Below are 14,516 nucleotides of genomic sequence, written 5' to 3'. Positions count from 1 at the left end.
GGAAAAACTATAATAAAAAGCTATAATAATAACAATAAGCCATAAATCCAAATTACATTTTCAAATGAACTTATTTTACATTCACTGAATTTATTTACTGATAAAAACAATTGTAAACCTCTCCCTTTCAATCAACATGATCATATGGGACATCAGCATGTTGCTCCCAAATATTCCAGCACTCTGATATTAACCCCTTTCTGTCGAGTTACTGGCAGGTGTCATAACCCATCAGAGATCATTGCATCAATTCAAATGTGTATACCTTTTTCTGTAGCACTATTGATAGTGTGTTGCATGCCAAACACAAATTCAGAATAGTCGCTTGCACAATGTTTACGATGTACAGACCATTTGTTAAATTATGTTTATTGCATCTAAAAGTGATGCATTTTCATTCATGGTTGCAAGAAAAATAGAGAAATGTGTTTATAAACATATGGAAGCTCAAAATGGCCTTGCGTTTTTATTCTTTTTCCGTCTCGTTTTCATGTGATCTCGACATAACAAAGGTTGTTTTCTCGTGATCATGACTTAATTTTCTTGTGATCTCGGCATAACAAAAAGTTGTTTTCTCGTGATCATGACTTAATTTTCTTGTGATCTCGAAATAACAAAAAGTTGTTTTAAAAGTTGTCTATCTGGAGGCAACAGCTAAACGCACTGTTGCATAATGGCTGACCGAATACGTAATTACTTTGATCAAGGACTCACTCAAGCTGGTCTCTCAGTTATTGACAACTTCCAGATTAGTGTCAGACACCTTCGAAGAAGACTATCACGTCTACAAATTTGTCGTAGACAATACAGTGACCCTGAACGTTTGGTCAATTTCATTGCCAGCCAACTTGAGGGACCGGGACGTCTGCATGACTGTGGTCAAGCCAGCCGCGATTTAGATCCTTGGGTGTAGGAAGTGTCGAAGTGTGCTTGGGCAAGACACTGAACCCCAAGTTGCTCCCAATGGCAGGCTAGCGCCTTGCATGGCAGCACTGCTGCCATTGGTGTATGAGTGTGTGTATGAATGGGTGAATGTGTCACAGTGTACACCATTAAGTTTAAAAAGGTGCTATATAAGTGCAGACCATTTACCATTTAATACATTTGGGAAAAGTCTTTCTAAAAAGTTTAGCATATTTTTAAGAGATGGCAAAGTTGCTGTGGGGTCAATTTGACCCCAAACGTAACAGGAGGGTTACATTTAAATTACACAAACAATTTTCTCTTCTTTTTTACAGTATTTTTCACATACTTAAATGTACAATGACATGCAAATACATGGTTACAGCTGAAATTAATATATCAGTGTTAAAAAATCATGGTTTTAGAGATGGCAAATTAATGTGTTATTTCAACTGAAATCAAATGAGCGAATAAATATGTGTGAACCTCTAGTGATACCTCACGTCTGCATACATTTAAGATGGTTTCTGTATATTAATTTTCATCCATCAGTTTCTGCAAGAGCTTTAAGTTGGTTGTTGCTAAGTGGGGGAGATCATCGTGTTTATCTCTCTAATTCTGCCAACTGTTCTCTCCAGAACTTTACTTTTTATTGTTACTCATTTTTGTTCTTCTGTTTGAGAAGCTTGTTGATCTCTCTCTCTTTGGCTTGTTAGCATATTTGGTGATGATGCTTTTCTGGTTGAGACCAGGCACAAGCAGCAGAGAGCTCACTGTGAAATACAAAACAGAAATAATGAGAGGTCTACTGAGCTCATACATGCCACATACAAATGTAAATGGAACTTCTGAATAATGGAATTTTAATGTATTATGACATAGGGCAATTTAATAGATCAACATTTCTTAAACAAAGAGATTAAATTATTCACTATAATTGTCAAAGTTGATATCAGTTACCACACACTTTACAATGATTTGTAAATTGTAACATCCATTGACCTAAACAACAGATGGGAAATGTTATAACCTTGTATGCAGGTCAGTGGATTTCTGTAATGGAATTGTGACTTTTCATGACCTAAATACATTGACCTCTCTAAAAGAAAAACCTTTTAAAGGGATGGTAAAATGCTTCCTAGATTTTTGATGTTGACATTAAAAGTAGCCATGTAGCCAATCAAACTCTACAGTATTTTGGCAAATTCATCTGTTACTTGGTAGAACCCAGCCAAATAAGGCAGGTGTCAACATGGATAGGTTGCTTGACATCCCCTCATCTCCATACAATTATTACATTTCAGTGTTTACTGTTGTACAATATTGGTGCTGTGTTGGCTCTTGATGTACACATAAAAAAGTTGATAATCAATGGCTTAAAGGAAATATTTGTTTTTCTCTGAGGTCCAGATAACGTTAATTAAGAGTCATAATTTAGTTTTCCATGATAATTTAAGTGGCCAGTCTTCATGTCAAGATATTATATAAGCTATTCTTCTGATCTTGTTCTAATCTTGTTTTTCTTTGAGTAGCAGACCATGTAGGAATGAAGGGCAATAAACGCAAATTATACGCAAATAATTATATACAAGTCCATTTAAAGGTATAGTTCATCCAAAATGTATAATTCCCATCGTTTACTCACGCTTATGCTGTCTTAAACTCGTATGACTTTCTTTCATCTGCGGGACACAAATGAAGATGTAATTGAAGTGTAATTAAGCTTCAAATCATGATCACCAAGGAGAATGCAAATGTCATGATTTACAGTGAAAAAGGAGTTAAATGTTTTCTGTTTCTCACCTAAAACTGATTATATTGCTTCAGAAGACATGGATTAAACCACTTGCAGAAACTGAGTCGTATGGAATACCTTTATGCTGCCTTTATGTCTTTTTGGAGCTTGAAAGTGTTGGACCCCATTGCCTTGCATTGTGTGTCATGGTCCTGTCACTTTGTCAGTCTGGATTTTTGTCTGACAGGATTGAGGCATCATCGTCCCATGTCTGTGTTTGTGTGAGCACATTGTTTCAGTTGAATTCCCTGCCTTGCGCTCTTCGGTCTCTCTTGTTTCATGTCTGGTGCATGGTGTCTGGATCCTGAAATCCTGTCTGGTTCAGTTTGTGTCTGTCTCTCGCGAACACAGGTGTGCCTCGCGTTATGCGCCCAGGCCGTGAGCTGTCTTGTCTTTCATGTCTGGAGCATGGTGTCTGGATCCTGACTGAATTCTCTCCTTATTTTAGGCTCCTCGTGTGAGCTTTCCAGTGCCAGTTCATCTTGTGTGATCCAGTCGGTCCTGTGTTGTCGGTTGTTCTTGTTTGTTGTTCCCTGTCTGTTTTGGATTACCTTCCCATCCCTGTTCGGTCCAGTCAGTCCCGTTCCTCATTTTCCTCTGCCCCAGCCTGGATATCTGTTTTCCCCTATGGGTTGTTTATGTTTGTTTTTTCATTCTTGTGGGAATTTTATGTTGGATTGTGTTTTATTTTTATATTAAATAAACCATTATTTTTTTACTCTACATTTGGGTCCTGAGCCTCTCTGAACATGACATTGTGAGGAAAAAAACACCTTACATTTCCATCGAAATACCTTGTTTGTGCTCCGCAGATGAAAGACAGTTTAAAACGGCATAAGGATGAATAAATACAGATTTATCCTTTTGGGGTAATTTATTCCTTTAAGCAAGGCAGAGATAAATGGGAAGGCAGGAAATATGGTACAGGAAAATTAAGGTGAACTCTCGTATTAAAGAACAAACTGGTTCTGGTTGGATACGTCATAGTAACAGAGAAGAAAATGCAAAAGTGTACAGTAGCCTACATTACAATTAATTTGAAACAGTCATGTATAACAGCTTCAAACTCCAGTCCACTTGGGTGGTGGTAACCATAAATTAGTTTGCCAAACATCATTAGAAGATGAAGAGGAGACCTTTATTCTCACCATCCTAATCTGACAAAGAAAAGTTTCCAAAAAAACAGGAAAATCTCTGTAACATTCATGTGTTGATCACAGGGACAGGGTCAGGAGTCCTGGGAGGTGGCCACAGGACAGGAGGCCTGGGAGGCAGCCACAGGGCAGAGTTCTGGGCTGTGGCCACTGGACAGGGTTCAGGAGGGAGAGGCTCAGGGGTCAGAGCCGTGGAAGTCTCAGGGATTGGCTGCAACAGGGGAAACGTCTTAGTGACTGTGAGCACAGGCAGTGGAAGGGTAAAAGTCTCCATGGTCGGGAGCATGAAAGTGATGAGAGAAGACCTCCATGGTCATGGGCACTGGCACTGAAGGGGGAACATCCTTTGTGGCTGTGAATACAGCATGGGCAGTGACAGGGGAATTACCTCTGTGGTCATGAGCACTGGCAGAGACTGGGGAGTAGGAGCCCTTCTCTTCAGCTTCCGGACGGCAGTGAGCACAGCTGTGGGAGATTCGGAAGGCGGAGCCATGGGAAGCTCAGGAGATGTAGCTGTGGCAGGCTCAGGGGTCATGGTGACTTGGCATGAAGGGGTAGTTTTCCAACTTGATAAGGTGGGGCAGACATGGCGATGTGACATGGTGGCCTCTTGACTAGGCATGGCAGGTGTGGTAAAATGGCATGATGTGGCAGATGTGGCAACATGGCATGACGAGTTAGGAATGGCATGACGTGGCAGGCGAGGCGGACGAGGCTTCGGGTGCTGGCCCTGGGATGGACAAGGCTTCAAGAACTGGCTCGTCGAATATTATTTACAAAGTGTTGGTATCCAAACCTGTGAAGACTTATCTTCATTACACCAAAACAATACTTGACAAAAGACAATGGTAAACATGAGGACTTCAATACATGGACATGGGTAACCACATAACAAGCAATGACACCACAAGACTGATAACGAGTTAACAAGACAATAAACCAATGAGAACAAGACACAAGAACATGGAGGGAAACAGGATATCACAGGAAACATAGCGACTAAACTTTCAAAATAAAAGACATGAACACAAAACATGAACAAAAACACATTTAAATGTGACAGTCTCAAAACAACTGAGTGCTGTGAGATCCTACTGTAAAGACATTTGTGAAAGAGAAGAGTGTGGAGATGAGTGATTCAGAATCATCCAGGATTAAACAAAGAGGTTTTTGTCTGTTCTTGATTCATTGTGGCACATTAAGATAATTATAAAGGCTTTAGACAGCTCACCATATTCGGTGGATTTTGTAAAAAAAAAAAAAAAAAAAAAAAAACTGTGAAATAACGTAGTAAGACAAACAAATGAAGACAGATATGGAAAACAGGATTTCCAAATGCATCTAAATGATCAATAAGAAAGTAAGAAAGAACTCGTAGAACACATAGATGTTTGTAGAAGGTTGAGGAGAGAAAGGAACTTATACTACATTTAAATTGAAAGGTTAGGAAGGATAAGGATTTGGAGTATTTAATGGGAAGGGAGTTTAATAGAGATTAAGTAGGATACATGACTCTTATACAATACATATATAGTACAGGATTATATGTATGAATTTACATAAAGACACATTTAAAATATAGTAATGATGTTCAGCTCCACTCTGGATGGTATTATGTGTGGATGCTGGAGGAGCTGACGCAGCGCCAGCCGATACCTGAGCATTTTTCTGTCGAGAAATTGAGGAAGAAGAGAAGAAATAGAGGAATAATGGAAAGAAAATGATCCTAAATAAACAATGATTGTACAACAGCACGGTAGGTGGCGATACCCACGTTGAATGCAACTCGCCAAAAAACTAAAGAAGAACTATACATTCCGAGCGCCATCAGTGGATCTTCGGATGTCAAGCAGCAAATTTCTTCGTCTACGTGAGTTAACGAAACCACTTATCGAATATCATCTGGCTGTGAGTTCTGACATTTTTGTCTCAGAGCTCACAGTCATTTGGTGGCGCTGATACACCATAAGCGTGTTTACAGCGACTAACCGTCGCCAGAAGAAGGCAACTCTCCGTAATGTTTACATGATCTTAAACGTGACGAAGAAACGTTTCCAAACAAGCAGGAATAACTCGATGTATAACAACTAACTGCTGTAAAGATGTTTGTTAAAGAGGAGAGTGTGAACAGGAGTGATGCAGAGCCATTCACAGTGAAAAATGAAGAACAAAGAGGTTGGTCTCAATTCTTGATTCTTTTTTAATGACTGACGTTGTACATTAAGATATTAAATGAATTAGGACTTATACATTAATGTAGTGTGACCCCTAAAAGAAAAGGAAATTACTTCAAAATGGAGTTATCAACTAGATTAATAAAAGCATTATTATCACACATTAAAGATAAAAAAAAAATAAAAATAATAAAATAGATATTTGACATCTATTGCTTTCAGCTATTAAATTGGGGCTCAGTTTGTTCTTTTATATACATTTCATTTTTCCTTGTTAAATGACTATTTAATGTTTTGATTTTAGCCCTGATGGAATTGAAAGACGAAGCACTGAATGATGTTCAGGACATTCTTCAGTATCAGGAAGTTCATAATGTCAAAACTGAAGAAAACCCCTCGAGTTGCTCACAGACTGAAGAGAATTTATCACAAAGCAGCTCTAAAAAAAAAAAACCAAAAACTTTTGTCTGCCCTCAGTGTGGAAAAAGTTTCAAACGTAAAGGACACTTAAATGATCACATGAGAGTTCACACTGGAGAGACACCTTTCATCTGTCCTCAATGTGGAAAGAGTTTCAAAGATAAGCGCAATTTTACAAATCACATGAAAATTCACACTGGCGAAAGACCTTTCGCCTGCCTTCAGTGTGGAAAGAGTTTCAGTCGTAGAGAACCCCTTGATAATCACATGAGAGTTCACACTGGAGAGAGACCTTTCACCTGCCCTCAGTGTGGAAAGTGTTTCAAAGAAAAGGGCCATGTTAAAAATCATATTAAAACTCACAGTGAACAGAGACCTTTCACCTGCCTTCAGTGTGGAAAGAGTTTCAGTCGTAGAGATCTCCTTGATATTCACATGAGATTTCACACTGGAGAGAGACCTTTCACCTGCCCTCAGTGTGGAAAAACTTTTAGATATAAGAGCAATTTTGAAGGTCACATGAGAATTCATACTGGAGAGAAACCTTTCACCTGCCCTCAGTGTGGAAAGAGTTTCAAAGCAAAGAGCCATGTTAAAAATCACATGAAAACTCACAGTGAACAGAGGCATTTCACCTGCCCTCAGCGTGGAAAGAGTTCCAGTCGTAAAGAACTTCTTGACAATCACACGAGAAATCAAACTGAAGAGAGACCTTTTGTCTGCCCTCAGTGTGGACAGAGTTTCAAAGATAAGAGCAATTTTAAAAGTCACATGAGAATTCACACAGGAGAGAAACCTTTCACCTGCCCTCAGTGTGAAAAGTGTTTCAAAGATAAGAGCAATTTTACATATCACCTGAGAATCCATACTGGAGAAAAGCCATACAAGTGCTCACAGTGTGAAAAGAGTTTCACCCAGAGAGGAAACCTGAACACACATGAAAGACTTCATACTGGAGAAAAGCCCTACATCTGTCCTGCATGTGGATTGAGTTTTACCTCAGCAACACTTCTGTCGTATCATAGAAAAAGACATTGTCATCAAGGTGAGCATAATTAATGTTCAGTTGGAAAATAAATAGTGTCGGATTACCCCGAAGATGTATTTTCTGTCAAAAGAGGAGTTACATCTAAAGGGTAATTTTATGCTACAATACCTGTAGTTGTTAATGAGTTGTCTTTATACGTAAATAGCTGTAGAAAGTTTAAACCTTACGTTATGCAATTACCTGAATGGCAGAGACAAATCTTTTTCTGTACTCATTAAATAACTACAAATTGTTTTGTTGTCTGTGCTTGATTTGCATTTAGTTTGAAATCTAAGAGTTTTATTTTGTATTTAAAAAGTGTCTTAATTCTGTAAGTTTACATTTACCATTTAAAAAAAGAAATTATACTTAAATGTACTGTACATTTCCTCTCACAATCTTGACTTTGTATTCATGTATCACATACTTTATGTTGCATCTAACCAGAGACTAATTAGTCAGAGACAGAGGACTTGTATTAAAAGAAATTACTAATCTAATCTAATTAGTCAGAGCACACATTAAAAGAAAAATTTCCCAAAATATTTTTGTCTTAAAGTGAAGGAGGTATTAAATAAGGAAACAATGAACATACTTTATAGTTCACTCATCATACCATATTTGATTTATTGCATAGAAGTATGGGGGAACACATATCAGACAAATTTAAAACCTTTATCTATTTTACAGAAGAGAGCAATAAGAATTATTCATAAAGTAAATTATCGAGAACATACAAGCAAATTGTTTGCTAAATCCAGAATATTAAAGCTAGAAGATTTGGCTAAGTTTCAAACACTAATAATATTGTTTAAAGTAAGACTGAAAATCTTACCAGAGATAATACAACATTATTATCATTTAGAAAAAGAGTACAGTAGGAGAAGATATAATTTTAAACATCAATTTGCACGTACGACTATAAAACAAATGTGCCCCTCAGTTATGGGAGTAAAATTGTGGAATTCATTGCATGATAATCTTAAAAGTTGTAGTAACATTGGTCAGTTTAAGTATAAGTATAAACAGAGTATATTTAGTCAGTATTAATATGGTGAGGTTTATGTTGTTTCTGGATTTGTTTGGTTTGGTTTGGTTTGTTGTTGTGTTTTGTTTAGTTTTTTTATTTTTTATTTTTATTTTATTGGGTCTAATAATATCGGTTATCATAAGCAGAGATATAAGCAAATTAAATTTGGATAGTATTAATATGGTGAGATCCACGTTGTTGTCTTGTTTTTTTTTTTTTCTATATGTATTGGATTACTTGTTGTTTTGCTGTCTGGGCATTGCCTGCTTTTTTATACTGCATGAATTGCTGTTATTTAAACAACATTGTTTTTTGTCAGTGTAATTTTGGCTGTAAGCTGCTTAAGAAAGTTATTTTGTATGTTGGAATAGGGGACAGATATTATAAGATTTTATCTTCTTTCTGCTCCCTTTTGCACATGGGAATTTAAATTATGTAAAGAAGAAAATGAAATGTTTTGTGTTTTACCATGGAGCAATAAAATAATATGAATAATATGAATGTATTAAAATTAATGGGAGAATTTTGAAACACCCAATATGCTGGATGTAAAAACTGAAGTCCTGCATGCGCTTATCTAGACCAGCTGGGAAAATAGCATTTATAGTGCTATCTGATGAAAAGAAGCACAATTTATGATACCATTGTACCTTCAAAGTATTTTAGCCTATTGGTAAGATTTACATATTTCAATTCATAACAACATTCCTTCAAATTTAATTTTGTAATATAAAACTAAATAAACCATAAAAAATGTTTAGATCAAAGATCAAATTAAATTTGCATTTCTAAATCATAATTCTCTAATTTTTATATTTTTTTTTGTTTCAATTTTTTATTTAAATAATGTTGTTAAGAAATTGAAATGTGTTAATCTTACATTTATTTTTGGGAGTGTTGTCAGATTTTACTGCTGATTTGAAATATTTTCTTTGATCATTGACTTGACCAACCATTTTGGAGATTTTGGTCTTTCCCCATTTAAGTAGATGGTAGCTGTACTTTAATGCCACTTGTATCCATAGAAAATACTGTAGCAGCCTGAGAGCGTTCCAAAGGTGACCGACAAGTGGTCTGACTCATATTATCTCCACATTCCATTTCTCCTGCCTTTCACAGTAGAGTAGCATTTAATTTCCAAAATAAAACAATACTTCAATGCAGCCAGTGAAATTAAAGCTGCAGTGTCCAGAAAAATTGTCTCTGCCTTTTCTCATTTTTATATTAATGAATGGTTTCCATTGTAGGCCAAGAAAGTTTCACAAGAGCTGGTCCAGAGGTTGTTGTACTTTCAACATTTCTTATAAATGTAGAAACGCTGGGGACATTGCGAGACATTGTCATGCATGCCATTCACAGCTTGCCAAACACATCACTGCCAAAAGAATAGTATTGTAGCCCAGCCACAAACAGATTTTAATATGATGCAGAATCAACTTTGCAGTGCACAGACTTCTGGTTTGCCATATTAAAGTGAATTTGAGATCTGTGGTGCCATCTATAGAAAGTGCAAATTCTAAATTGATGAAATGTCCAAACATTAATAAATATCTGCTGCATAGGTTGAAACATGCACATGGCCTGGAGAGTGAGTTCCAGGGGCTCTTCTTGAATTTTTCACTACAGTCACACCCTCTTAACCCATTTAATCGACAACACACTCAGAGGTTTGATTGTAAAGTGGCAGACATTTGAATTTTTTGTGTTATGAGCTGGGTTTGCCATAAAATCTTTGGTTCAGAGGCCACTGTGGCTAGAGGTTGTAGAAGTCTTTATCCAACAAATCCAATAAAACACAGGGACACAAGTTGTATGCAGAATCATCTTTTTCTCACTCCTTTTCTATTGTGTACAAGCATCACTGTAAACCAAATGTTAAAATGTACTCCCATCTAGTGTCTATTTATCTGCTATCACTACAGTACATCCTCATTTTTACTTACTAACCTTCCTTTCCTACATAACATTTCTTATAAGAACATAATGCTAACATTAACTATTCACTCATTTCTTAAATGAACTGTTTAACATAAAAACTCTCAGGGTATACTATAGTACTTAAAATGTAAAACTTTTAAACACATAAAACAGATTTTTTTTTCTATGCTGGAAGGACAGGGTAGACTGCCTTGACACTTTAGAGCATGCTGAGGGGTTTATTCTACCCCTGTTCATGACAGCAGTTTACTGTTTTTACAGGAGGCCAGGAAAACCTTCCAGACCGTGTTATGTATTCTCTCTCTCTAGTCTACACAGGCCTCTCTGTGGCAATAGGTATTTCAGGGTTGCTGCACTCAGGGAGGACAGGTGGGCCTATGTCATAGGACCTGGAAGATTTGGATGAGCCTCGAAAATCTCCATTTGTTCTTGCTGTTCTTATCCATACCTTTTTTCCTTGTTCCAAAACAGGTAAATGTTTTGCTCTATGTCTTGTCAAACGTCCTCTTCTATTTTGCTTTCAGGTGTTTGCCTCTTCTTTTGAAGTCCTTCAGATCTCGCGACCTTGGTTCGAAGTTTGTTAAACAGTTTGGACCGTGGTCTGTCTACCCATTTGGAGTTGTGCTGGACTTGATCCCTGGGCCAGTGGAGTGGCTCTGTATGCCAAGAGCGCTCTTTGAGGGTCTTTACTTTTGCTGAGGAAAAGTTTGACTGTATGAACCGTTCTCTCAGACTCTTCATTGATCTCTGGGTATCTGGGGTTACTTGTCATAATTCAGGGCAAAGCTTGCAAATTCAGATGATGCGAACTGAGGGCCATTGTCCGTCATGAGCACACCAAATCTAGTAAAGATGACCTTAAGCCTTTAAATTGTTGTGGCTGTTGCCAGAGTGGCTAAGTTTGCAACCTCTATGTACCTTGAGTAATAATCTTCAACCACTATGTAGTGGTTATTTTTCCACTGGAAAATGTCATCTGCGATCTTCTGCCATGGTCTCGCTGTTAGCTGTGTGAGCATTAAGGGTTCTGTTTTAGCCTGAGAGAACTCGCAGCACCTATCTACTAGTTCACAAATGTCTCTGAGTATCTCTGGCAACTACAATGACTGTAGTACTCTTGCTACACACTTTATCGCACGCCTAACTAACTTTCTATCTTCGTCTCCGGAGGGCTTATTTCCCCAAGAGCACTCAGGTAATGTTTCCCACATAAGTCACCAGCTCCTCACCTCTCTCCTTTTCCCGTGTTCCTTCTTAAACACTTCCTTTCCGCAACAACACCCAGGTGGAGGCAATCAAATCCGCTACTCTCTCATAGTCAATCTTGCATTCACTCATTTCTTGCAATTAGAGACAACATTCCACATGTCACAGTATTATAAGCATAACTAGATTGGTGGTATGTCATCCAGCTCCCTGGAGCCTAGTAAAGAAATTAATGGCTTGTGGTCTGTTCTGATGATGAACTCAAGTCTTAGCTTTCTCTATTTGTGCGTATCTTGACTCTGTGGATGTCAGACTCCTTGATACGTAAACAACTGGCCTCCAATCTCCATCATCTTGATTCTGCTCCATGCCCATATGATGAGGAGTTGGCAGACACTATGGTCTCTTTATTTGGACTGTACTGTTAAAGAACTGGAGGAGAACTGAGCTCTTTTTTATTTTTTAAATATGCTCTCTGTTGAGCATCCCATGTCCATGTATTATAGGTCTTCAGAAGGTCTTGCAGCAGTTTTGTGAGGGTGGGCAGGTGTGGCGAAAACTTGCCCACATAATTCTCAATTCCCATGAAGGATCTCACATACTCTGTGTTCCATGGCTCTAGCATGTTGTTGATGATGCATATTTGGTCATGGGCTAGGAACTTTACTTTCTTCACTGCAAAATAGAGGGTGTGCCCCACATTTCTCAAACATCTTAAACTTTTCATCGAGTCTTTCATCATATACTTTTTTTTCAGACACAAGTATATCATCAGCATGACAGTGTGTCCTTTGTCCTGTGATAATTGGAGAAATCCTCAACTGAAAATTATCAGGTGCCACCCAAATTCAAAGGGTGAGATGCTGGAAACAGTATTGCCCAAACGGGCCAATGAAGCTGGTCAATGGCTCTGATTCTTCATGCAACTAGCACTGCCAAATGCCCCATTTGGCATCAAGTTTAGAAAAGACAACAGCACCTTCTAGTTGTGCCAAGGTGTCATCAACAGCATGTCTTTCTCTACACACACCTTTATTTGATTCTATAAGATCCACATAGATTTAAATATACCATTACCATCCGTGCACACCACTCAGTCGGCTCCTCTATTTGCCTTATGACTCCCAAGGATTCAATTCTTAGTAGCTCCATTTTTACTTTTTCAACTAGAGGCTTTTTCTTCGTGGTGTGGAGAGTGCGTTGAAATAGCAAAACTAGATCAACTAAAATAAACACTTCTTGATTTGTTTTGTATTCACCTTCAGTTATTTCAGCTTCAAATGTGCCTAGGACTTTCAAAGGAGTGTTGTTTGGGCCACTGACTCTTTTCAGAGGCACCTTAAGTTTTCCATTTCTCTTTTTAGAGTTTACTGACTCTTACTGGGATGGCTGAGTCAGCTGCACCGGTATCAAGTTTAAAAATCACGGGTTGCTTGTTCATTTTGGGTTCTTGAATCATTAATTGAATCACATCGTTTTTAAAAATGTATTTTTGTATGGAGGTCATAATATATCAGTATATGGATTATTGATCAGAACGTCATTTTATTGATATATTTTTGAGACATCGATATATAAAAATTAGCCAACACTTAAATTAGAAGCCCGATTTGAATGCTTTTCAATTCACTCAGTTGGCCATCTGTTTAATAGTCTGGCGTAATGGCGTTGGAGAAAACAAAAGGGTGATATAAAATTTACTGAAGCCGGTTGCGGTCACAAACTCACACACACACACACAGAAGATGAGTTGTAGCAGCAAAGGAGATAAGAGTCCAAAGTATCTAAAGTTTTAGTATAATGATCAAAATGTGACGTTGAGTTTGCATGATGAGGTTAGTGAAACTGTTGGAATGGCGATGTTTATTATGCAATTTCTCTGTATGTAAGTGTAGGTTTTTCATTCAAGCTGTCAAACCACAAAACAACATACTTGTAACTGAAAATACATTGTAGGCTATATGAAAGATAAATAAATACAATATATCTATATATATATGATGGCTAAATTAAATTATCTTTGTCCATTAATAATGATTTGGATTTAATTTAATGGAAAACTATGCAAGATGAGCTCCTTGGCCCATCAGAATTTTGACGCTGAGCATTGGCAGTATGTGCATACCTTTTGTAGAAAATAAATAATTGTTTTAGAACACGCCATGTCGTCTGCCAGGTGCATCCGATGTGTGACCCCCTTTAATTTACCCTGCTGCTCACACTTTATGAAAGTTGTTTTGAGAAATAAGTCTAGAGATAAAGACTATTGTGTAATGAGCAGCCCTATTTATATCTGAAAAAATCCAATATATATCGATAATCATCAGGAAAATCTTCAGATTATCGATTTGTAAAAAAGGCATAGATCCCAAGCCTAATGTATTGTATTCCTATAAATGCAACATCATCAGGCGAATCATCCTAAAATATGGCCTCAACTCTCTTGCCTTATCTGCACACTGATGCAAAGTGTTCTGTTGGATTCAATTTATGTGTGTTTCCTTGTGGGCCCAACACATGCAAAGAGAAAAATAGGAGACCGATGCCTAATGGCTGGCAGGTGAAGGTGGGGACCTGTGTAGATTGGACCTTGGTTATAGAAACTGGCTTTTAGAAAATGGAATGTCACCTCTCTGGTGGGAAAGGAGCCAGAATTGGTGTGTGAGGTGAAGAGATTCCTGGTAGACTTAGTTGGACTAACCTCTACACACTGTTCTGGCTCTGGAACCAAACTCCTGGATAGGGGTTGGACTCTCTCCTTCTCTAGTGGCTGAGGGAGAAATGGATCTGTGCAGGATATTCACAAGCCCTCGTTATGGAGCTACAATCTTGGAGTTTAGCCCAGTAGACAAGAGGGTCACCTCAATGT

The 14,516-nt window shown here is 37.8% G+C and overlaps 1 protein-coding gene across 1 annotated transcript; it reads left to right on the top strand.

Moving 5' to 3' along the window:
• The first annotated feature begins 5,674 nt into the window (after positions 1-5,674).
• LOC127653486 (gastrula zinc finger protein XlCGF57.1-like) lies at positions 5,675-9,078 on the top strand. Its single transcript, XM_052140191.1, has 2 exons — positions 5,675-6,027; positions 6,331-9,078. The coding sequence occupies exons 1-2, from the start codon at positions 5,955-5,957 to the stop codon at positions 7,503-7,505; spliced, it is 1,248 nt and encodes a 415-aa protein (XP_051996151.1). The 5' UTR covers positions 5,675-5,954; the 3' UTR covers positions 7,506-9,078.
• Positions 9,079-14,516: the final 5,438 nt, after the last annotated feature.

Source organism: Xyrauchen texanus, chromosome 12 (assembly GCF_025860055.1).
Source record: "Xyrauchen texanus isolate HMW12.3.18 chromosome 12, RBS_HiC_50CHRs, whole genome shotgun sequence".
Taxonomy (NCBI): domain Eukaryota; kingdom Metazoa; phylum Chordata; class Actinopteri; order Cypriniformes; family Catostomidae; genus Xyrauchen; species Xyrauchen texanus.
This window is presented reverse-complemented; position numbering and strand designations above follow the sequence as displayed.